We start from the raw sequence: 24,849 nt of genomic DNA on the forward strand, positions 1-24,849 counted from the left end.
TGTTAGAGTTGGAAAACTTGCCTGGTGTGATGTCTTTATTTTTTTTTCTCTTCCTTTCTATCCATTCAGATTCAGTATTTTATTTTGTACCGTTTCTTATGGCTTTCTCAGACACTAGCACTGGAGATATTTTGTAACAAACGGCACAACTGATCCAGCTTCTTCTTACCATAGAAGATGTGTTAAATTAGACTTTGCCTTTGACCTGCAGTGCTTGTATTTGCCTTTTCAAATTGCACTAGACTGGAGATGGGAAGGGAAGGGGATGTGGCAAAAAAAAGTCATGCAGTAACATGTCTCAGAAGAAAGTTACCATGCTTCCTTCAGTGCTATGCTGTTAAACTTGGTTTTGAAAGAGAAAGTTAAACACAGTGATGTTTGAATTTGGTTGTTAGCCTTTCTCTAACAAGATTGGAACCTGCCTTTTTATTTTTTAGAATCCTCAGTGACTAATCAGAAGACGACATTTAGTCTCGAGGAAAAATCCAAATCCTCCAGGAAACGTGTCCATTATATGAAGTTTGCAAAAGGTAAGAGGAATTGTTTCTGGTTCATAAGCTGTAGCCAAGATTAGTAAAGCATACATCAAGGTGATCTGTTACTTTCTGTAGTCTATATACAACAAGTAGAGTCTTGATTTAGAAATCCCCCCTGCAGCAACCTGCTTAAGGCTATAATACACTGTTTCTCTTTATTTTGGACAATTCTGGGCAGCTTTGGGCTGTTATCATCGAATAAATCAATTCCTGCCTGTAGGAACCATCAGCTGACTAAAGAACAATGAATATTCTTAGTGATGTGAGTGGGAAAAGGGCTGGAGAGGCTGACAAAGATGATGGCCAAGTAGCTGTTATCTGGACTGCACTATCCTCTGCAATCTCCAGTAACCCTGCCAAGAGATCATGTGGATAAGATAAGCGATCAGATTAAATGATGCAGGAAGAGGAAAGCCCTCTTACATCTATCAAATACTTCTTTGGGTCAATTCGGACAGCGATGAGTGACCAGAAAATCCATATCAGGAACTTGTGGAGTTACTCAACTTCTTTTCTGGAGCGTGATGGCATTATTTCAGCCAAACCTGCTTTCTGCTCTTGACCATTGTTAATCCCTTGCTCTGCTCTTGGTAATGTTCTCTTTCCACGCACCCCTGTGCACATGGCGGGTGTGAATCTGTGGTTCAGTAGAGGGATGGGATTGATTTCCACTGCTGGTTAATGTATTAAACTTAAAGCTCGGGATAATGTTTTTGGATAACAAATGCTTCTGCTGAAACAGAGGTAATTGGCTTCTGAATGGAGGCCAAATTCTGATATTGGGGGTTGGGTCTTTTGATGAAGTAATTCAACCTAGAAGTCAAGTGTGTTAACATGACCCTGCCACTTAATGACATTAAACAATTAAAGTGGTTCAGGACTTCAAGTACAGAGACCACGGCCTACTTGAGGTAGTAGCAAAGAGGATTTATTTTTATTTGTTTTTAACTTTTTGCTAAATAGAGGGGGGGTGGAATGCATCTCTTAGGCATTAAAAACACAGAGCAAGGCTTTTGTGTTAGCATTATCCCTTATTTGTTTGGCTGCAGTGCTTCTATAAGGCAGGCCCGTCTTGGACTGTACCCTCTGCGGTTTAAACCAGGGAAATTCCTCCTTTTCAGGGAAAGAGGAAAAGTTATTTGAAAAAGGCTCATGTTGTTGTGGCCCTTGTTGTTGAAGTCCGATCCTGCTTCCTTTCAGACTAAACAAGACAAGCTCGCACAAAAGCAGGAGAAGGGAGCAGCAGTGATAGAAAACGCAGCTTCCGTTTCTGATGCTGTTTTGTAGCCTCACTGCTGGAGGAACACAGGCACCGCTCGTAGTCTTGGCCCTCGCACTTGAATCTGGGAAATTTATATCAATATGAGATTGACGGTGGTGTAAAAAGCTCTGTGGTGACATCTCCTTACCCTCTGTAGGCAGTTCGAGATTCTGAGAAAAAGGAACAGGTGGAATAGTCAGATGTTGTTCTGAGGTCAGTGATTTTGGAGTCTGACTATCGAGTGCAGTACGGTGAGAGCCAAGCAGACTCCTGGGGTGCTGTCAGTTGGCCTGTCTGGACTCATTTTTGTTTCTTCAACTTTTTCTGACTTTTTTTTCCTCAAAGAATTCTCTGAGACAAGCAGCAGACAACTGAATATAAAGGCTTCTGCACTGTGAGCTCAGCCAAACATTTGCTGGCATCTCAGAGTATCACATCACACCCTTTCTGTCCTCTCTACTGAAGTCCTACTGAAACTCTTTGCTTTGCCCTTGAAATTGTTTTTATGCTGGGATAATCCAGTGTGTTGCAGAGGTGGAGGTTTTGCTTTTCAGAAGCGGTTTCACGTACCAAAGAAAAGCACCTGCTAAGTAAAGATTTTTATATTTCTACTACATGGAGGAGATGTAAGTCCCTAACTCTGTCAGAGATGGAGAATTCTCACGAGAGTCCCAAGATAAGGATTTTCTCTTTGAACTTTTCTTGTCTGCAGGAGGATACACCTCTTCTTCCCATTTAGAGTAAGTAGAACAGGCTGTTTCCCTCGTCTTGCTACGCCAATTACAGTGTCAGATGGGGGGAAAACAAGTTGTTTTCCTGTGGACATACAGGGACATAGGCTGTAGTTGCATCCTCACCAGCCTTCCCCCACCCACACATACATTTCCCACTGTATTTGGTAGCCACGGGCAGCGTTCACGTAGTGTCTGTAACATGCTGTTCCTGATTTGTGCACCTCCAAAAATAACTTCTCCATCTCTGCAGGCTAAAGTTCGTTATTACCAAATGTGATGATTGTGGGTTTTATCCTCCCCTTACTCCTTCCAGGTAAGGATCTCTCTTCGCGCAGTGAAGATGATCTGTCCTGCATATTTGGGAAGCGACAGAAGACTACGAAGATGCAGGTAAATGAGACTTAATTTTTCTTTTGTTTCCTTGCTTAGTTTTGGTCATAATAAAGGCATACCTAAATGTCTTGCTGCTAATGAGATTACCACATGTTTATCAAAAGCAAGAGGTCTTCTGCCCATGGAATCACTTGTTTCTATGTAAAAGTTGCAGGTGGGGTGCCGTTCTCTGAACTGTTACAGTGTATTATCTGTATGCATTGCTGTGATGTAACTTCTTTGGAATTAGTTAGGAATCTTCATTACTTCAATTTTACACTACTTAGGCGACACACGTTGTGAAATAGATAAACTTTCCTTCGTCTGAAAGTTCCATAAACGTCAGAAATAAAATTTGACATTCAGCAGCAACCGGCTAATCTCAGCATGCTGCTTTGTTTTCACGAGAAGTGGGAAAGGCTGAGCAGCTGCAGAGGTTTGCTCATCTTTGAGCAACAACAAATTGCGAGAAGACTTTTCCCCAACTTTGTGTAATGAGATGAACGTTTCTAATAGCATTTTTTTATACTATTTATTAGCATTTTCCACTTGCGGAGAACAGACGAGCTAGATCAGTATATGAGAAACATGCTTGCACTGAGACATGACTAATGTATCCAGAAACATTCTTTGGAAAAGATAACATCTGGAGAAACACAAATAAATGCGCTGCACGGATGGCACGGTTGATTCAGAGGTCTCTGAAGTCTCTTGCAGCTAAAGGGAAAGATGAGACCTGAAAAATTTGAATGGAAGTTTCTGGAATACCCTGTATGTATCTGACACCTTGCTTATTGTGCTTACTCTTGAAAATTGTTTTGTAACTTCACTGTTAGCCACTGTGAAATTTGGAAGGAGAAGAATAGGGGACAAATGCGCCGTAAGATCCTGGGCAGCAGTAAAAGTAATAAAATGTTTGCAGTTGTGTAAAGTATAGGTGGAATGACAAGGGGTTGTGAAGAAGAAATTGAGACTCACTGAGGATTCTTCGCTTGGAAAACCTCCTAATATGAAATACAAAATACTTCGGTGGGTGTCTTGGGTTAATTTGGAGGATTTGGTCTTGCTGTTATCCTGTATTGCATTTTAATTTCAGAGAACATGCTGTAGGTTTTAGAGTTGCTGGTAGGAAAACTGTTTTGTGGGTACTCTTTAAACTACAAAAATACATTCACAGCTAGTTAAATGAGGAAGCTGGAAGAGGCATAAGCAAATCAAGAACTGTCCTGTCTTGTCTGCCACTGTGAATACCAGTGTGAACCTTTGTTACAAGTCACATGGTTTGGCTTGAAAGGTGAGAGCTTGGGAAGAGGTCGTCAGCCACAACAGAACCCATCTGAACTGAACTACTCTCTTGGTAGAAGCATTTTGGGACTTCAGGTTAGAGATCTCAATTGTTAGGGATCTCAGATGCTCGAGGTAAACGCGCACCATCAGAACCCCTTGATTAACACTGCTCCTGCTCAGGTAAATATGCCAGAGATCCATCGCAGCCAGGTCAATAAGAAACAAGAGCTGGAGTTTAGTGCAAACCCCCAGGAGACAGTGCTGTGGCTAAAGCAGTAGATTTTGCCTGCCCATGGGTTCTTCCAAATAGTTGCTCTCATTTTCTCTGCACGTTCCATATCTTGGGAAATTAAAATGAGTTTGGAAAGTGATGCTGCTGCTTCTGGGGCTTTATCCTGCAGAACATTTCTTCTTTTGAGAGGCACTGGACATCGTACGTGCTCATGGCTGCTGTTGTGCAGGTTTCCTTTCTACCCTCGCTGAACACTAAGCTAATGGTTCAGGGTTCTGGCAAAAAGTTACAGGCTGTTCCCTGTTCATCGGCCAGATTTCCACATGCAAATATAGGCAGGAGGTAATATAATTTGGAGCTGCATTGTTGTCTTCTGGCTACTGTCTGCTGCTAAGCAGTCACGGGGAGAAAAAGCCAGAGGCAGCACAACTGTGCTTTTTTTTTTTTTTCCTCCTTCATGGGTCAGAGATCTGTGGAGTTTGCACAGAACAACAAAAAAAAACGCATTGCTCAGGCACTCCAGCTCAACAATTTCATTTCATTGCACCCATGAACTCTCTCTACCCTTCGCATCATGTTCCAGAACCTGGTCGTTAAGGTGGCATAAATGGAACTGCCACATGAGGATTTGCAGTGCTGTTCCCTTTGCGTGTTTGCTTTCTGTTTTTTGAAATCCCTAGGCTGTGGGCATTGCCCGAACGTGGCAGGGGGAGTGCTACAGCAGCAGGAAAGCGCTGTCATTCTCCTGGAAGCAAGTTGTTCCTGTCTGTTCCGTGCAGAGATAATGTGGAAAGAGCCCTGCTGCCCATCAGAGCCCTGGGGTGTACCTACAGGCTGTGGAAGGCCCTCGTTGCTTTTAATTGCAGCTCCTGCAGCTAATAACACCCGTGTGCTGCAGTTCTTGTTCAGAGTGGATAAGGACAGCTTCCATACGTACCTAGGTGCTACAACTGATACTACTACGGTCAGTAATAGAATGGCTCGGGTTGGAAGGGATCTTAAAGACCATCTAACTCCAACCCACAAATAAATCAACTCGTATGTTCTGAGTTGCAAATACAACTGAGATGATATACAGAAATTGGTCCTGTAGCTTAAAGACTTATCTTTAAGGCTGTTTCTGAGATATTAGATTCTTTTTTTTTTTCTTGTGTTTCTTTCCAGAGATCCAATTACAGAAGCTTTCAGACTTCTGGAGGTCTCTAGATCAGAGTTGCAGGGTCAGCTTCACTTGAGACTTTGTTGAACTAGGTTTTGACTACGTCCCTTAAAGCTTCCAATTTAAACCTCTGACAAAATTAAGTGAATGGATGAAGCATCAGTTGAGAAGTGAGAGATGGGAACATCTCAGAAAAATGAAATTCTTACACTAACGGATTCAGCTGGATGAGCATTTGCAGATCTGTAGGCATTAGGGGTGCTGGAAGTTATGGAAAGGTTTCGGGATGTCTACCATTGTCTGCTGGCATTATCACTAAGTTTTTCATCTGTAAGAGTTGCAGAGCTTTTCTTACTCCTAAGAGGTGTTGTACCCACTGCTTTTCTGTATCAACCAGTGGCCTATAGTGCTGTAGATCTTGGCAGTGGTATTATATTGATAATCATCAGCACTGTGGTACTAGGTCTGGCTGTTGGTTGGCTGGTGTTACACCAATTTATTCCTTAAAGAATGGGAAAAGGGGGTGGGGGGAACCCAGGAAACTCCATCTGTGCTTACAGACAAGTGGAATCCAGTGCAGGGACTCAAGGCTCGTTGATATGCTCAGGACTCTGACCCTGTAAAATAATACTGGCTGATCTTGGAGTCACTTTGGAACTGTCTCAGTAGCCTGGCTCCTCTTGTGTCACACTGACACTACTGCAGCAAGTGGGGATGTTGAAATTTGGGTTATCTGCATTATCAAAGTAAAAGGGGAGTTGGCTAGAGGATTGTAAAGATTGCAAAAGAGTGGAATTGCAAGGGATGTGGAAGGAAATGCTGTTTGCCCTTATGGGTTGAAAGGAGCTTCTCTAGAAAGGATAAAACCAGGATACTGGGTCTGCTGTTTTGATGGTGTTGGGATGTGTGTTCCTAATCTTAGGCACTTGCAACCTTTAATTCTCTTAAATATTAAACATAAAGGCAGTTACCAAAAAATGTTGATAAATCACATGTCCAACTAAAAACTCCTTAATAAACAACACAGGGACTCTTTTTTTTTAATAAAATAAAAAACGGGGGGAAGAAAACAATGGCTGGGCTTCAGAGTGGAATTAAATTGGAAACGTCTGCAGTTTTTCCCAGGGAGAGTAAGTGATCGAAAATATTGAATTGTAATTATGATGCTCTCTGGAGACGTGCGATGAGGACCTGTTTTGCAGGGTAAGATCTGCCAGACATTTTTTTTGCCCCCACTTTCCCTCTAATTTTCTCACTTGCTTAGGAACACTGGGAGCTGGGGAGACAGAAAAACAAATTCCATTAGTTCCTATCTGGTTGAACTTCCTGGAACCCCCACTATTTTTTTTTGCTTCTCAGAATTTCCTTCCTCCATCCAGCTGTGTTTCCTGATGAAGCCTTATCACTGGAGAAAATACTCCTGAGTGAGCCTGAGGATTTGGGAATGAGTTACAGACAGTCCCAGCTTGGTTGCTGAACAACATGATTCTGGCACTGATTTCGCTTTGGGGGCTGGGGGAGTAGTTCTGATTTGCTGGCGCATTTGTAATAACTCTGTTTGAGATGTGTACAAAACTGAATGTTTTGCATCCATCTCACTTCCACATCTCAGGCCGTTCGATGAGTAATCTGCTTCCTCCAAATTTTTGTAACTTGGATATAAACCTGCGTAAGTTCCCTTAAACTGCCTAATCCAAGTAGCCCGAAAGTCTTGAGTTCGTGGTGATCTCTTCCGTGTTAGTCATTAGAAATGTAACTATCCGCCCTGTTGCTTTTTCACTTTTTAAAAAAAAAAAAATCAGGAAATTGTCTTCTGACACATTTTGCAGAACTTCCTCAACTGACTTACATTTCCCAGCACTTATCAGAAAAACTTGTTGGCTAATCTTAAGGGACATAACTGAAAATCCATTAAAGTCTGGCTCTGTCACTGGCTCACTGAAGCTATGGGTAAGCTGATGCAATTCCCTACACCTCAACTTTCTCTCTGCAAAATACCAATTGAGATACTAACGTTTGTGGGTTTGACAACTGACTTTTAGGCAAGCAACAACTTCAGTTTCTTGTGTTTTCTTACTCGCAACAAAAGTCTCTGTTTAAAACTTAAAGGGAATAAAAACCAGCAGAAAAGTTAGTTAATTTTTAACTTACACTTTTCACTGTTCTGCTTTGGAGACTTCAGCTAGCATGAGGTATTTAGGACTCAGAAGCAGAACAGAAAGAGGACATCAAAAACCTGGAGAGAGTCCAAAAGGATTTAGTAAAATGGGCGACAGGGTTAGAGGGCATGTCCTAGAAGGAGAGAGTGGAGGAACTGGATACGTTCATCTTCGAAAAGAGGCAGAAAAAGATGACCTCTCTGCCTATAAATATCTGGGGGCCGGGGTAGGGAGGAACAGAGGAAGGGAAGGGATAGTAATCAGGGTAGGCAAAAGCCAAGAATGGTGGTGGGGGTGAAAAACCTTCAATTAGAAAAAGGAAGACACAAGCTTACTCTTCTGCAGGCTTCCTCATAGTGATGTCAGCAGGGCAGTGGAAGAGTCCCCTAAGGGAAATCCCAGCTCCTTAGTAAGTGATGCCAAGGAAAAAAAAACGAGTTTAACACTTTTAAACCCGTTGGAATGGGGAAAGGTGAATTGATTGAAGTAAAACATCTCCCAACAACTTCTTCTTTGAGCAGCTCATGTAATGAAGCTTGGTTTCCTGTGGTTGTGTTGTCCTTGGATTCTGTGGTCTAAAGGAGATGAGCTCATGCTGAAAGCCCTGTCCATGTGCATGCTGATCTGTTGGCCTTCTCTGTCCAGCTGCCTGTTTTCATTAAATATTTCAGAGTCATAATGTGTTCGAAATCTCTAAGCTTCTGTAGGGTTGGACTGAAAAGTTGCTGGAGAGACAGGAGCACGATATACACAAATGTCTGGGCAGAACGAATGTGGAAACTTCACTTCCTTAAGAAACCACAGTAAAAATATAGTTGCTGTCAGTGGGCTCCAGAGAAAGACAATAGGAATATACTGAGAGACTTCCACATCTTTCCTTTTTTTAATTACACAAGTATTATCAGGAAAAAAAATGCATTTTAGAGGCACTTGGTATCTCGTGCCTAGGTGCCGTTATCACCAGGCTACAGAGTTTGCCAGATTTGGGATTAAAAATTAGGATTTCATGGTGCTTATTTCTATTTGTGACTTTACCATCTCAGCACAGATGTAATGGGTTTTGTTAGCATTAGAGTAAAAATAATACTTTATCAAGAATCAAGGGAAAGGAACTCATAGGTAATAAATAGTGGGATTTAGCCCCTGACTTTACAGAAGATCTGGGCATCTTCTCCAGGCTCCCTTGGTAGTGATGAGGCACAAGTGCCTAAACAGAAGTGTTTGCTTGCTCTGAAGATGATGAAATATGAAACCAAACCCTTCCTGGAGATGTGCACCTCTTTCTGTACAGACCACAGAAGGCATCTAATAGTGAGGTGCTCCTATCCTAAAAGTTATATCCTGAATATATTTTGTTTCACTGAAAGTTACGTTCTTATAAGCATATGGGTTACAGCCCATCCCTCTTAACCTGTCCAGTTCTTTTGAAAACTGTGGTGTTTGTTTTTTCTTAATGATGGTTTGTGAGAAGAGGCTGGTGACCTAGTGATGAAGTCTGCACAATCTGCTGGTGCTTTTACACATTTGGTATCCCCAGGAACCTGCTTCTGATCAGAAAATATTTGTGAGCCTCCAGTTCAATGCTACTTTGACCAGTTTGACTTGCTCATTCCTATTTTTTAGGACACATGATCTAGGGAATGGTAAGAGTCAGCTTACAGTAGGTTACTTCCCCTAGACTTTGAGGGGGAGTTCAGTGTGTTCTGTGCCATGAATATTAGACAATACCATTAGGTTTGTGTGTTCACCTGTTTTGTGTTTCTGACCACTTGAATAAAATGTATTAAAATTCCCATTAGCAAGGGCTTTTTAGTACTTCTGTAATACTTCAGTTACTTCTTTGGCCTCTAAGCTTTGCTCTGCTGCATACTGTGGACTCTTAGCAAGAGGTGAGGATACATCTTCAGCGTACTCAGGTGGTACAGATGGAGCAAAGAATGTTAATTTGGGCCAAAATGGATGGAGTACTGCCTTCAGCTCCGGGCCCAGCACCAGGGGGACGTTGAGCTGCTGGAGAGGGCCCAGAGGAGGCCCCGAGGAGGAGCAGAGGCTGGAGCCCCTCTGCTCTGGAGCCATCTGAGGGAGCTGGGGGTGTTGGGCCTGGGGAGGAGAAGGCTCCGGGGAGACCTCCCAGCGGCCTGCCCGGGCCTGAGGGGCTACAGGAGAGAGAGGGAAGGCTTAGATTAGACATCAGGGAGAAATTTGTCGCTATGAGGGTGGTGAGGCCCTGGTGCAGGCTGCCCCGAGGAGCTGTGGGTGCCCCATCCCTGGCAGTGCCCAAGGCCAGGCTGGATGGGGCTGGGGGCAGGGATTGTACCCGTGGCAGGGGGTTCGAACCTTATGATCTTTAAGGTCCCTTCCAGCCCAAACCGATCTATGTTTCTATCACGATTTTCATCCTTCTCCATGCAGATGAGATTATTCCAGGAGCACTGGTAAAAATCGCTTTCCTCAGCGTGGTGTCAAGAGTAGCATTTTCAAAAAAAAAGCACGAAGAACAAAATACTGATGTTTGCTGCCTGTTCTGTAAGCACCTTGTTAATCAGCTGAGGATAAATTATTGTTTAAATATCAGCAAAGAAATGGGGAGGAAGAGACATCTCCCAGTCTGGAAGAAATGATGCTTTTTCTCCCCTCTTCATTGGAGAAGAGCCTTGCCTCTAGCCTTAGTTCCTTGGGGGGGTTGTTAGGAACTGAAGCAAAACTGGGGGGAGCTCTTTTGATTTATCTTCTTTCCTTCCCTTTTGGTCACTTCGATAGGCTTAAAGAGCCGAGTTGGCTTTAATGTGCTACCATTAGAGACCGTGCATTAGCTGGAATAAACCATCATGCCTCACAGTGAAAAATATCCCTTGATTGGCTAATTAATCAGTCAAAGGGGAATGACATGGCCCTCGGCTTGAGGGACTCTGCTGCACAGGTAAACAGGTCATTGATAAATGGTTTACCCACAAATTCATATATCAAGACAACTTAGTCATTTTTTAACTACAGTTTGTGTGAAAGCTGCACTGCATTTTTGGAAGTGTATTTTTGCTGCCCTTGCTTTTTGCATTGTGGGAGTTTTTAGGTTGTGAACGTTTTCAAGAAGAAAAGCCCAAACAGAACTTCTGTTAAAAAATGTAGTTCTGTTTCTGTGAATCACTTCAAAAAAAAAAAAAAAAAGAAAGAAAAAACAGCACAAAAAAGCCCCAACACCCAAAACAACATCAAAAAAAATCCCCCCTCAGGTTTAAAGAAGAAAAAAAAACATCATTATGGCTTTTTCATTGAAATTATGTAGAAATTAAGTATTATGGCTGATAGTTTTTTGTCATTTAAATATACAAAGGGTGTTCAGTGGGTGATACCAAGTCCTCACGAACAAAGCTCATGTCCATAAACGGGTCTGGGGAAATAACTGGGGAAATTCATGGATCTGGTAACAGACAGTGCTGGCTTTCACCATCTATATACTAAATCTAGTCTTCTGTATACCATATAGCATTTTATTCTGAAAAAATGGTTCCCTGGTGGGATTCTTCACTGAGAGTTAGTTTGAGGAGGTGGGAGAGGAGTGGAGAAGAATCCAGCTTTAAACAAAATAGCAAAAAACAGAGCTGGAGCTACTATGTAAGTAGTGTTAAAGCAGTATAGCTGCATAAGGTGCACAGCACAAATCCCAATTGTGCTTTTTTTTAAACCAGTGTGTATATTGTTACCTAAGAATATGTGGAGAATGCCGGAGAGTGAAGTTACCTTTATTTTCACCATGAGTAATCTCTTCCTACCAAACAGTCCTTGTCATGGGCCTGCGCGTTTATAGGATGACTTGGTTTTGTTTTTCCTTTTAAAAATATTTGTCTGATCAAAGCGTTTTCTTCAAATAAATAAATAAAATTCCAGTGCAGTCGTTCAAAACAAGAAAAAGTACACTTTTTGATCCTATCAAAACAGGATTTGTATATGGAAGTGTGAACTAAGCAGGTGGCTTCCTGTTGATTTTAAAGCCAGGTGGGCAAGTTCTTGACAGTGAGTTGATCTCGCAGGCTGCTACCTGCCCTGCTTTCCCTGGTGTCCTGGTGCAAGAGTGTTCTGGCTGCTCTTTCCTTCTGCTGGTGTAGCACAGAGCCAAGGGGATGGTCCCAAGGTGGCATTTGGGGTTTGGTCTCTTATGGGAATAATGCTACTGTGGAAATGAGAAGAAAATAGCAATGTGAATTCTCTCTCAGAAATCAGGATCAGTATTTTATTATCCTACAAGGTGGCCAGATCCACTCAAACAGCATACAGAAGGGTTGGAAGTTCACAGCATGGTCTTATTTTTGCTAAGTTTAGTTATAAAAGAGCAACCGACCTTTCTGCGAAGGTATATTCTGATTTTGGGGTCATCAAACTGATTGTGGAACTGCTCGTTGGTTTAGATAGATTAAGTAAACCAGAAGTTGGAGCCAAATAAATGATTTGACTTGAGAACATGCATAAAATCAAAGAAACAAGCTTTTCCACTTCCAATCCAGTATTTTGACTTCCCTAATGAATTATTCCATCTTCAGCTGTGAACATTTCCTTTTTTTGTTCTCCAGTCAGGACGAATATCTGCGGTTAGAGTATGCCTTGATAGTTAACTTTCCCATCAGGGTAATTTGGAGAGTGCATGAGATACTCCTTCCTTTTTGACCTCATTTCAGCCACCTGACACGTTTTAAAAGTTTGGCAATTTGAACTGAACTTGAGCTCTTGAGTTTTGTCAAAGTAATATGACAAGGTGAAGAAATCCTTTTTGTGTGTGTTGTGTTTTTTTTCCCCCTGCATCTACAGCCTTACTCTGCAAGCCCTCATCAATGCCCTTTTGAATAATTTTGTTGCTGCCATATATAAATGCAAATGTGACCTGTGGACTAATGTCACTCATTTGACCATTGCTAACGGCTGCACGAAGCCCTCAGTTAAAAAAAGAGTAGGAGGGTGATGGAGATCATGCACTGGGATAGTAGATACCTTCCACATTCTGTTTACTTTAACATCATCTTTAAATTGTCAGGTACCACTATCTTGCTATGTTTTGTTACAGAATGCTTTCTAGGAAGCCTGTAAGGATGAATGTTGTCCAACTTTGACTGCTAAGTCAGATCTTGTTAAGAGGAGAGAGCAAGGAAGCAAGCTGAAGTAAGCAGAAAAAAATAATGGAGAGGAGTTGAAGTAAACCTGAGTTTTGCTCAGCTGGAAAGCATTTGGGTTCCTGACTGTACAGATTCTGAAGTTGCTGTGCACGTGACAGTGTCTGAACTCTTCTTCCCTGTGCTGGATTAGGTGATCTGACATCTGTCTGTTGTGCCTGGTTTGTTCTGTCTCTCCCTGGGGGAAATTGGTTGTACATTCAAGTATTTTGATTTGGCAGACTCTCAGTAATACGAACCCAGTGGGTATTAGTGAAGACAAGTTGAAGTGTGCTCTGGCTTTGGAGCAGATGGAAGATGCTGGCTATGATAATCAGTTTCTGTGGAAGCTTGCTGCACAGTCTGCGATGGACCTCCAGAAAGTTCTGCATAGATGAGCTTTAAGCTGCTGGTAGAAAATCCCCGTCTGCCTCAGGATCCAGGTTCACCGAGGCTGTTTTGGTGAGGAGCTCTCAAATGAAGTGAATGTAAGTAATAGCCATTACACTGAGCTTTGAGCTCAAGACCAGGTAGGATTGGACATGGGATACTAGAGGGGCCAAGGCATAAGAAGACCTTCAAGATGATCAAGACCTGACAAGTCACATTATTAAATCGTGTCCTTTAGTGCCATATCCACACGTCTCTCAAATACGTCCATGGATATAGATGCCACCACTTAATTAAAGAGGAGTTTTTTTGCTCCTCCCCACCTCTCATCTACTCCTTTAACTCTTAACGACAATCAGAAAGGTGCCGTAGTCTGCACCAAACTCACCAAGTGCCTGCAACACTTCATAGGTTTACCTGTTTCTCAGCAAAATAGCTATGAAGTCCTGGATAACATTAGATGTGGAATTTCTCTGCAACTGCTAACACTGAAACACTCAGAAATCTGATATGAAAAGTGTCACTGAAAGCAGCAAAGACGACTTCTTGAATTCTGTTTTGATGTATGGCATATCAGAGGCTATTAAGTCTGCCTGCCACTGCTTGTCATGTTCAAGCGAAAGCTATTTCTTCCAGCAATTCTGAAATCATCTGAGGGCTTCAAATCTTTGTGTACTTGCCTGGCTCGGCTCAGCTCATCCTGGAACTGGGTCTTAGCAAACAACACATTTAGTCCAGTGGGTTACAGAGTTTGCTAGGTATGCTCTCGATCTGTCCACTAATGGTATCAGTGCAAAGCTCAAATTGTTCCATGAAGACCACCCTAAGTCTCCTTATATAAACCTTTTGGTGCCGAATCTGGGGCAGCGATATAATGAAACACACGATGGGTCGGGTTATGCAGTCCTCCAGTTTGCTTCTACCTAAAAACCTTTGTCCTCCTGAACTGGAAAATGAACATTTCGTGGGGAGCAATTCGGTGTTGGTCAGTGACCTGATTTCAGCCACTTTATGTCTGTGGCTGCGCTGATGCTGAAAGCTTCAGCATCCATTTCCATTTCATCTTAAAAGCAGGGGGAATGCTGGGCCAACCTTTGAGGTGATGAGAGAAAATTGTGTAATCTCAGACGTCAGCAAGTGGCTGGAAGAGGAAGCTTTTTGTTGTAACTTGCACACTAACAAGTTGGAAGGCGAGGTGTCCCCGTTTTAACTCATGCCTTGTTAAGCCTTCTATTAGCTGCTGCTTTTAAGCTCCTCTCTCCTAGCCCCTTGGCATTTTTTATGCCAAGATGGATTGGAGCGTGTGAGTTTTCTGTGGAGGACATCACCCTGCAGTGGATCCCAGGAATGTGGCTCAGGTGAGGCACAGCGAGCTCGTGTCAGGGCTCTTTGGTTTGCTTTCACCGTCCTCCTTGCACACCTGGGGTCAAGTCACTTCTGTGCATCCCAGCTGCAAATCCCTAAAATCCAGGGGTGATTCACACACGCCACGTAGGTGGTATTAGTCCAATTCGTGTCACGTTTGCAGTTCTTTACAAAATGCATTGAAATATTTAGATGAAAGTGAGAATGTTTAAGTGGAAAGTGTATCATGCATGTTTTTTGTTTTTTTTTTTTCCTGCTGGCTATTTCTGGAGAGCTTGCAGAGCTGCTGGAAGCATTCTGCACGTGCTTTACCTATTTACCTCTTGAACTCTACAGCCAGAGAACGCCTCTAAAAGCGATGCTGTGGTTTTAGGACACCGAAACTTAATTAAAACTTCCAGAGATTCCTCAAGCGTGACCGTCTCCAGCTTTTCTGAAATCCTTGCAAACACAAGGCTGTGTACATAAAGCCAGGATGGGAGGGGAGAGCGTGCTCGGAGCCACCACGTTGCTGAGATCTGAGGGCGAGGGTCTGTAACCCGGCGGGGCCGTGCACCTTGGAAAGCTGGGGTCAAGCACGAAGTGAAGAAGTATCTACCTGCCCGAGTGTTTGTATAAACGGTTGCTTCTGGTAAAGTGAAGTAGCAGCCCTTGTTTTGACAGCTAGTACTTAATGTATCACTTGGGCTGCTGATTCCCTGACATCCATTCATTACAAGCAGACCTCCTCTGACCGGTGCTCACCAACCAGAGCGCTGCAGGGCGGTGGTTTTTTTCTTTTTTTTTTTCCTTTTCTTTTTTTAATAAGCCGAGTGTTTCTCAGTTACCAAATGGCAAAGGAATGCTGTGTGTAGCAACTGCGATGGATCGCATCCAACGGCACAAAATATGGCCTGCTCCTTTTTCCTCCGTTGTCGTAGGGAAATGGGTGTCTCCAAGAGACGCCCATCGGCATAGCCCTCGCTCTTTAGCAACAAGAGTCTGGGTGTGCAGATTTTTAACACTTGCCACTAGAAAACAGAGGTTTGTCACTCCTGGCAACTGACTTTACAAAAACACTGATAACAATAAAGGGCTTCGTGCCCAGTCCTGGCTTCTGCTTGCTTTCTGGGAATCTTCAAGCGTGGTGGTAGTGCTGCTGCCCCCTCTGCTTTAACCCTCGGAGCCGTAACTGGATGGCAGAACTCACAGGAAGGTTTGTAGAGCCTGGCTGGTCCCAGAGGTCTTCTGTACCTTAAAAGTCTGGCACCTTGACACACTTATCAGTATCTAAAGCATACAGCACAGAAGCCTCACAGGGCTGATGCAGATATTGTTCAAATCACACTCTAGACTTGAAGTTGACTTAATTTTTTGAAGCCTCTTTCTTTCCTTGTCAGAATTAGCAGAGCAAAACGCTCTTTACCTGAGGACAGAAGGGTTTAGGTAAATCTATGGGGCTGTAAGATGTTCCTGTTCTCGGTGATATTCCCTGCTGCAGAGTCAGCTGAAGGAAAATCTGGTGCAGGTGCCTCCGCCGCTTGAGTACGCGGCGTGACTTCGTGGCTTAACGTGTCAGCGTGGTGGCTTTGCTCTAGGGTGACTAATCTGCAGGCAGATGTTCTCCAGTGCTGATTTTGCTGCGTGGGGATGACAGGAACCTTCAGGACAGCTGGATCTGCTGACATCTTCAGCTGCTGCAGCAGGGTTCGTCAGCATTCACCTGTCAAAGCTCTCGGACTAGGACTGAGCCGGGCCACTGTGGGACAAAGCCTGGAAAAATAAAGGTGAAAGCGTGTGTATGGGAAGGGATGGAAACTGGTAGTATTCTGTGCGAGGTTGAGAAGCTGGGAAGAAATTATCTGGAGCTGATGTCAAGCAGCAAAGCTTTAGGACTCTGCCATGACATCTCCAAAGTGCTTCTTGTACTTATTTTTTCAAGAAGCTTTCCTTTTTTATGGCTCAGAGTTTTGAACTGTAGCTGCAAAACTCTTTCGTCCTAATTAGTAACTGGTTCCTCTGGAACCTGTATTGTCAGGCTGGTGGAAGAATTCGGTCCTCGTGGCTCTGAAGTCCTTGAAAGAAAGCATGAGATTGCTCTCAAGGGAGAGCCATGGCGTTTAATAACACTTAAGGGTCCTGACACACAATCATCTTCAGGGTGTCATACGAGAGGTACCCACTTAGCTTTCTTGTGTCCTTCAGGTTATCTTGTTGCTGTGGAGATTGGCTGATAATGATGGAGTCAAGACAGTGCTCTCCAATTGTTTCAGAGCTAAGCTGGAGGCCTAAAGGAGAGGGAGATTAATCCTAGCTGAGAGGTTAAACTTTAGTGATGTAACATCTAAGGAGCAGGGGAAGAGAAGAGCACCAGTGAAGGGTCATTTCACCCACTTACGGTCTGACCCGTGCGGTTGAGGGTCACCTCTCTCCATTGATTATGATGATTTTGGCCTCCAGATTTAAAGCCTCGGCTAAGGATAAATATTTTGAATGGATTGTGCTTTGGGTACAGCTCTTGCTTTATATATATATATATATATCTGTTGCAAATGCTTACAGGATATTTGCTGTTTTCATTTCTGGACGTATGCTTAGGTAACTCGTTACATTTGTGACAGTCTCTATCTTACAGATTTTGGTACTGCCAAAACGGATCAGTGTACAGAACGTGGATAGGACTTCAAGGAACCTTGGGAGGGACCACGTGCATGCAAATCGTTCTGTAAATAAATGTCATTCGTTTGCATACAGTGACATAACATTACTATACACAGATGATCTTGCTTTCCCCTTCTAAATCGCTTTCCTTAATCAGCTTTTACAAATAAAAATACATGTATGTCAGCGATCTGAGCAGGAAGACTTTTTAAAGCAGTAGTTTTGTGCGCCCAAAAATTTCCAAGCACCTTTTCCCACTGTGTCTGTCTCAGAATCGGTACCCGGTCGTTATTTAGGAGGGCAGATTATTGACTTTTCTCTAACATTTGGGGCATGCTACGCGTTTGAAAATTACACCGCCTCCTTTATCACTGCCAGTCACCGTCAGCAACGCTACATTCCCTGCCTGACACGAGGGAGGTTTGCCCTGAATAAATGTGGTAGATAAATGGTCTTTCTGTTCCTCAGAAGAATTTGGGCCACTTCTCAAAGTTGGTGCCAGAAGTACAGTAGCAGAGTGGCACGGTTCAAGTTAATTGCGCTCCGATTTTAGTTAAAAATCTAACTAGCTTGTCAGCTTTGAATTTATATTTTCACAGTTCACTAGGGAGTGATAATGGGGAGGCTTTGATGTAGCTTGCTGCTTTTTGCTTTGTACCAAATGCTCCCAAGTTTAGTAAATAAACATTTTCGGTGGGCAGGGGGGCCGTGAAGAGCACTTAGAGCTGGCCAGAAGAGCCGTGGTATTCCCTCACCGAGGGACAGCAGGGGTGGCACGTTAAACCCGATCTGCACGGAGCACCAAGGTTGAGCTCTCGAAGAAACAGCTCATCAGAGATTTGTTAATTAGGTGTTGCTGGAGATTTGCTGAAACGGTGAAGCTGTGATGCCAGAGCACTACCTGTTAACTCTTGAATATCCCCGTGATGTTTGCTGCTCTTCTCCACTCCCAAAATTAGGGACAGCCTGGGCTTCCTAAGGCTGTCTTGAGCAGCAAGTTTTTGAGATAATGTTAATGTGAAACTGGTCCAGAGCCCTTAATGCTAGACTGTGGCTTGTATACCAAGAAAAAACTTCTTTAAAGTGTTTTTTATGAAAGCTGGTGGTTCTAGCTTTAATTGGAATCAAAGTTTCTCTCCCCTGTTATTTTTAAAAATAGCTAGAGAGAAAGGTTTGTGATGTACAGAGCTGTATACTCTACCCCTACCCTATAACCAGTGAGAAAGGACCCAGCCTGCTTGATCATCTTTCAAAGTGCAGAAGCACAAAGCCATGCTGCTCCCCATTTGAAAGCATTAATAGGGTTTGTTATATTTTATCCTAATATAGTAGTTAACTTGCTGTACAAGAGACTACTAGGTTTCATACCTCCCAGGCACCTGTTCTCTGGTTCAAGGGCAGATCAGCTTTTAAAGGTTGCAGAGCTTCCCCCTAGTTCTTTTTTAAAACCATTTCTTAACCCTTTTAAAGCATTTTAAAATATGTTTAATTTTTCTTCCTCTTTAAATGAAGATAGATGACTTAGCCTTTTGCTTTACATGTTTTATCTGTCAATGTGCAAACCAACTACCGAGCTGTTTAAAAAGGTGCAAGTAGTTTCCTTACAGTTGCAGCCGGTTGCATTTTCCTGGATGGACAGATTCCAACGCCAGAACCTTCTTGCAGCAAAGACCTCGTGGCATGCACAAGCTTCCTTCTAGCAGCCGGGAGTTTCTCTGCTGCAGCAGAAACTATCTGTCACCAGTGGAAATCATCCCTAAAATATTTCAGGGACTAAGGCAAGCTGAATATTAATCCAGTGACCTTGAGCTCTCTCATCAGGGGGCTGCCAGACTTTGGTGATCTGTTCTCTGAGCTGTTCTTTCTACTGCAGGTGCTTTCCCAAGGCGAGCAGGCTGCCTTCTGACATGGATATAAACTGCTGCCCTTGTACGTGAGCTTACACAAGACCACCAAAAGGTGGCTAGCAGGAATGTGGGCTAATCTCATTCCGCTAACCCAGCCAAAATGGGGATGTGCATTGCCAAAACTGCATCCAGTCGCTCCAAGGAGTCCAACAGGAACTCCAGGCTACGGGCAGGTTTTAACCGTCTTGAGTGGGAAGCAGCTTTCTGTTTTGCAAGCCCTGCAACATTGATTTCAGCACCTGGCTGGGATGGTTCAGAGGTAATGTCATCGCCTAGAGGGACAGCTGGCTTTATTTAAAGAAACGTTGAGTTTTGTCCATTCTGAAGTGGTACAATTTAAAACTTCTCTTTCTTCGGAAGCGTCTTGAAGGGGCATTCAACAAAGAGAATCCATTCGTAAGGCACATGATCTGAAATATTTACTTGTAGGAACCAACACTGCTTTAACTTAACATATGGAGACTTTCTAAATTTTAGTGTAGATTATGTTGTTTGTATTGATATTAACAGAGCACACCTAGCTTTGAAATAAGTAAGCTTCACAGGGAAAAGAGTCAAACATTCCAGCTAGCTTTTAACAAAGCATACATTTGAGTTTGAGTTGTACTCAGAATTACTGCCTGGTCTGGTAAGCAGTGAATTTTAAAATTATTTGCTGGGGGTAGGATGTTGCTCTACATTGTTTGTTTTTTTTTCTAAGTTTTGACAGAAGATTCTCTAATGCCTTTAAAAAGCTCACCCACATTTCATTAGGTTGTCTTGTCACTGCGTTTGCTTTTTCCCTACATCCACTTGTGGCTGTCCCACAAGGAATATTTAGGATGTCAAGCACGTTTCATACTTGTAGCAGCATAAAGTTGGGATCGCGTGTCGTTGCAGATGGAGTACGGGCTGGCTGCTGAGTGTGGACACGAGTTGGTTGTGCCCGTGGCCTGTGTGGGTTGAAGTGGCTGGGAGTGTGTCTCCTGGAGACCTTTGTGTAATACACGGTTAGGATTTTCGTGTTTATTTCACCCTTTTTCTGATATTATATCTGTTCTCGGTACAGAATGTATTATACGGGACCTGGTTTGAATAGTCGTGTAAGTGCTGATAAAGTACAAAATGCTGAGTCTGAGATTGATCACGTAACTCGGCTCCTTCCAGTTCTGCACTAAGATTATTTAGACAATCATAATTGTTATTTACATAATTATGTACTGTTCATTTCTCTGGAAATAGCACTCAGATAATGAACAGCTATTCAGTATTTTGTTTTCATTGAGGGTGTGGCCTGGGCCTTTATTTACTACATGCTATTTAAACACTGCTCGGAAGACAATTATGAATATTTATGCTAGATTTCTACATTGTTGGCTACCGTAGTATCTAAATCCTTTCTTCTCAGCATGTCTTCAACGGTCTGGGGAAGACAGGAGCTAATTTTAGAAGATGGTTTGTTATATCCTGAAGATACGGGATGATCTGAAGGAGTCCGAGCGAGGAGAATTTCACCCTCGGTTGTCCCAGTCCTTATAATGTTGCTTTGAGATGGAGAGAGTACAATCCCAACCATTTGATGGGCAATTAAGCTCAAAAAGTGTATTTGTCACTGGTAAATTAAAAACACAACAACTACAAATAAAAAACAGGATTCTGGCCTCCAGTTGTCCATGCTATGAAGCTGGAAGCACAGCCCTGGCCGGAGGACAGCAGCATACAATGCCTTGGCCCGTTTTAGGAAATTCCCACCTATCAGAATTTGGGTGCACCGTTTTGTCATGATGCAGTGTGGGTGTCTACTGATTTCAGGTGTGCAACTTGAGACATCTGGAACCTCAGCTTTTTTTCTTTGTGTTGCTTCACTCCATAAAGCTGCGTGTATTCACGGTGCTGCTGCTCTTGACGAAAGAAAAGCTCCGAGTGTTTTTCAGATTGAGGTTTTTGACAGGAATACATAAAAAGAGAAACAGAAATGAAGGGCTTGACTTCATCTCAGTGTGCTCTATGGCCAAGGCCAATGTAAAATTGAATCTCTCAGGTCAGTACTCATTTAATTTAACCACAAAACTCTCGTCTGTTTGGCCCTGTGTGTTTTGCACTAGGTGAGATGGGGTCCTGCAGAGCGCTGCCTCCTGTAGTGCAAACCTCTGACTCATCTCTGAAGAAGTCTGCCCTACTCGCTGCGTGAGGGGAGGTCCTCTTCAAAACACAACACGCAGATGTGCAGCTAAAATGGTATCGGTATGCAAAAGCACAAAGGTGCTGAAAGAGCTAGGCACCTAAATATTCTTGTGGATCTGGATTGTAGTAATTCCTGCAGCTCCCATAGACTTTTGTGACTGTTTAATGGGTTATACATATGAATATTTGTTCATCCTTCCACGTATTCCTGGATTGAGGAAATATGCATTATTTCTGGTGATCCTGTTCATCACTGCACCCTGAGAAGTTACTGTTTTGGTGAAAAGGACAACATGCTGGTCAAAGCACCTTTCATTTAGGCAGCTATTCCATAGCCAGCACGTCTGTCAAAATACGTCCATAGCAAACAGACAAATTTGTTTTTTTTTTCTCTATGATTTCATTTTTGATGCAGTGACGCTCATTCATTTTTTTGGGTTACAGTTTCTTGTCAGCTTGCTCACAGTGGGAGATGATATAAATACCTGGGTAGAAACTCATCCTCTGAAGTTCCTCTATTAATCCATGCCATCGGGGATGCTTCTTATCTATGTCACCTTGTGAATGGTGCAGGTGAGAAAATGGAGCACGAAAGCTTTCCATTCAAATTGAGTTCTCTGTAAAAATACTAGGTGATATTTTTAGACATTTATTTTGGCCATCTAACTCTTTATAAGGATGCCCTTGTGTATAACGTACACCTGCCCAGTGCTTGCCTCTCGCCACATTGGTGCCTGTGTGTGCCTAGAAGTGATCGTGAGCACGAGCATACCGACAGTCCATGTCTTGCTAGCATGGTTTATTAATTAGATCTAATTCCTCGCGCTCATTGGGAATTCCCTGTGAACACTTCAAAGCGCTCGCTGCAGATATTTCCTTGCTAGCGTGTGATTCCTGGTGCGTTAGTTACTGTCATGTGGCTAGAAGACTTCTTGAATCTGCAGAGCGCCTCATTTGCGATGAATAAAGCTGCAGAGACGCGGGAGTCTTTAGACACTGATAGCTGGTTGAGAACTGTGTTAATTGCTGTGTTACGCTGGGGAAAGCTGTGCCTCTCCAGCTCTTAATCAAAGGACCGCAGCCCCTCTGAGGGAAACATCCTGCAGACTTACCAGAGAGGTACCGGAGTAGTTTATATTGAAGTAAGCAAAAGCAGCTAATGGTACAAAACCCTCGTTTTACTCTTTCGGTTAGCTTTTTAATTAGGTACTGGCTGCTGGGGGGAATTGGTTCTCGCCTGGCCCTGCCTGCGTGCAGCGCCTTGTCCCCATCAGCTGAGTGTGAATGGGTTGGGTATGGGGGTTTTGCAATCCCATAGCCCCCCTTTCGGTGTCCTGCAAGCCAGAGTACTAACTTTTTGGTTACACAGGAGGTAGAAGTCGAGTTTTCATTCTGTTTCCATCAAAAGAGCATTTAGAAGATGAAAAAAAAATATTATACAAAAGGTAAGACTGTTGGGAAGGAACAGCTTGGGTGGCAGGGAGAACATGTGCACTCAGAGCTGGTTGTCTCCTGATAACTCCAGTTTATGTGCTAGCAACTGATGTTATTGACAAAAAAAAACAAAAACCTTCTTCAGTTTCTCACCTTCCACGTAAGTCAGATGTTCCAGCAGTTCCTGGCTCTTGGATTTAATGTAAAATGGCTCACGATGGGAATGTGGCAACAAAATGTAATTTAGACTTCTCTGAAACATCTCAAAACATCCTTGCTTGCGTGTGCAGAAAACATTTATGGATTATTACCATGGAGTATTTTAAGTGTAACAGAGGGAGGAGTATTTACAGGTTAGGTAAAAACCTTAGTGCCAGGCTGCGACAGCATTGGTATCATCTCAGTGCTTTTGTGTTATGAGAAGTTAATCCATCACCTTGGGTTTCTGTGACATACCTTGTACTTCCATCCTCAACTTCTCACAAATTACAGAATGAACGCAGTTTTGGGGGTGGATCAGGGCAGAAAGGAGAGCTTTGTGTTTCTTGGAGAGCTGCTCAGGTTAATCCTGGAGAGCCAGAAGCTGCTCGAGTTCTCTTCCTTTCAGAGCGCTTCAGATGCATGTTATCACACATTAACTTATCTTGATTAATTCTGCAAAAGATATGGGAGCAGTTCCCTCGAGTTCTTATGAAAATGAGAGGGCCGTCCTATCTCACCATCATCCTCTCTTGGCGTCAGAGTGTCTGTCTGCTGGCATTACTTCGAGCCAAGGAAATTGCTTGACATCACTTCACTTTCTGAATATCAAGACAACGGGAGGTTGGCACTGGGAGGGTGAATTCTGCAGCAAGTTTCCATCCATCGGATGGTATAGATCATGTTGACGTGCTTCATTGCTTTCACTAAATCCTCCAGGTTGACTTCCCCAGGTGAAGTAACAGCAATTTCAAGGCATGCTGCTGACCAAGTTCAGCATTTTCTTTTCTTTTTTTTTTTTTTTTTGATGGAGATGGGTGCTATTCTCTTCTCTAAATGCTGTTCCTGAGCTTAAGTTTCTGATTATGGTTACGGTAGGAGAAGAGATCTGGATGGTTTTTGGGCTCTCGGGTGAATCCTCTTCTGCATAATGTAAGGAAATTAATTTACACCATATCAAAAATCAGTGTCAAACTGATTTTGGTACACTGGTATCGTGTGCAGGTAGTGGCTATGGGTTGATGTAAATGATACCTCTTTAAGACAGAGGTAATTAAAACGTGTGGCTTTTGGCTCATTTTATTTGATGGAAGCTTTTGAACAAATTCAAATAGCCTAGTTTCTGCTAGGGAAACTTCTGAATTGAGCACGAAATGCCTTTTTTTTTTTTCTTTCATCAAAAAATCTTTTTTTCAGACGGTTTACACTCCTGCTTTGATCAAAAACAAACAAGTCGCCGATCAGATTATTGAAATTTGCAAAAGGCCCCACACTATTTTTCCAAAGGAGGGGAAAAAAAAAAAAAAAAAAAGATATTTTAGGAAGTTCATTCTCAGTTTTGTTTCTTCAGACACCAGCTCAAAGCCAGGCTTAGCCAAACAGATTCCCCCCGAAATGGCCGTTGTCTGGCTTTTCTTCTTTATTTTTTCTTTTCGTTTTTGTTGTTCTTTGACAAGGCTATCTTAGTAGTGTCAAAAAGGACCTCGCTTAACCAAAACAGCAGCAGTCAACAATATCCAGTCTCTGATCAGTGTTTTCCTCCCGAGACTTGCCTGAGTTTATTTTGCCATTCTTGAGAGCCGGTTGCTTTCACAGTCGACTCTGCCTTTGATATTCCAGCAAAGTAAAGCTTCTAAATTTGGCCTGGCTGTGTTTTCTTTCTGAGCATTTTCTGGACAAGTGTTTCAGCTCTTCCTTTCCTGTTCTGTCTGATATCTAGGGATAAACACACCCGGACACATGCACATGCACACGCTGGGTTATCCAGAGCGCTGTACATAAATGCTGCTGTCTGTTTTGTGTCATTAGGGTCTTAAAATCATCATTTCATTCCAGTTTGGTTTTCAAGGAATATTTGACATTTTTGGTGCTGT

General features: G+C 42.9%; 1 protein-coding gene across 2 annotated transcripts in view; it reads left to right on the plus strand.

Annotated features, from left to right (window-relative positions):
* Positions 1 to 24,849, plus strand: part of PINX1 (PIN2 (TERF1) interacting telomerase inhibitor 1) — a 57,795-nt gene that overhangs the window by 10,555 nt on the left and 22,391 nt on the right. For both annotated transcript variants that reach the window (XM_068678904.1, XM_068678905.1), the window contains exons 5-6: positions 438 to 530; positions 2,845 to 2,921. In XM_068678904.1, the coding sequence (XP_068535005.1) occupies positions 438 to 530; positions 2,845 to 2,921 (170 nt within the window). The remainder of the gene's footprint in view (positions 1 to 437; positions 531 to 2,844; positions 2,922 to 24,849) is intronic.

This window comes from Anas acuta, chromosome 3 (assembly GCF_963932015.1).
Source record: "Anas acuta chromosome 3, bAnaAcu1.1, whole genome shotgun sequence".
In the NCBI taxonomy this organism is placed as follows: domain Eukaryota; kingdom Metazoa; phylum Chordata; class Aves; order Anseriformes; family Anatidae; genus Anas; species Anas acuta.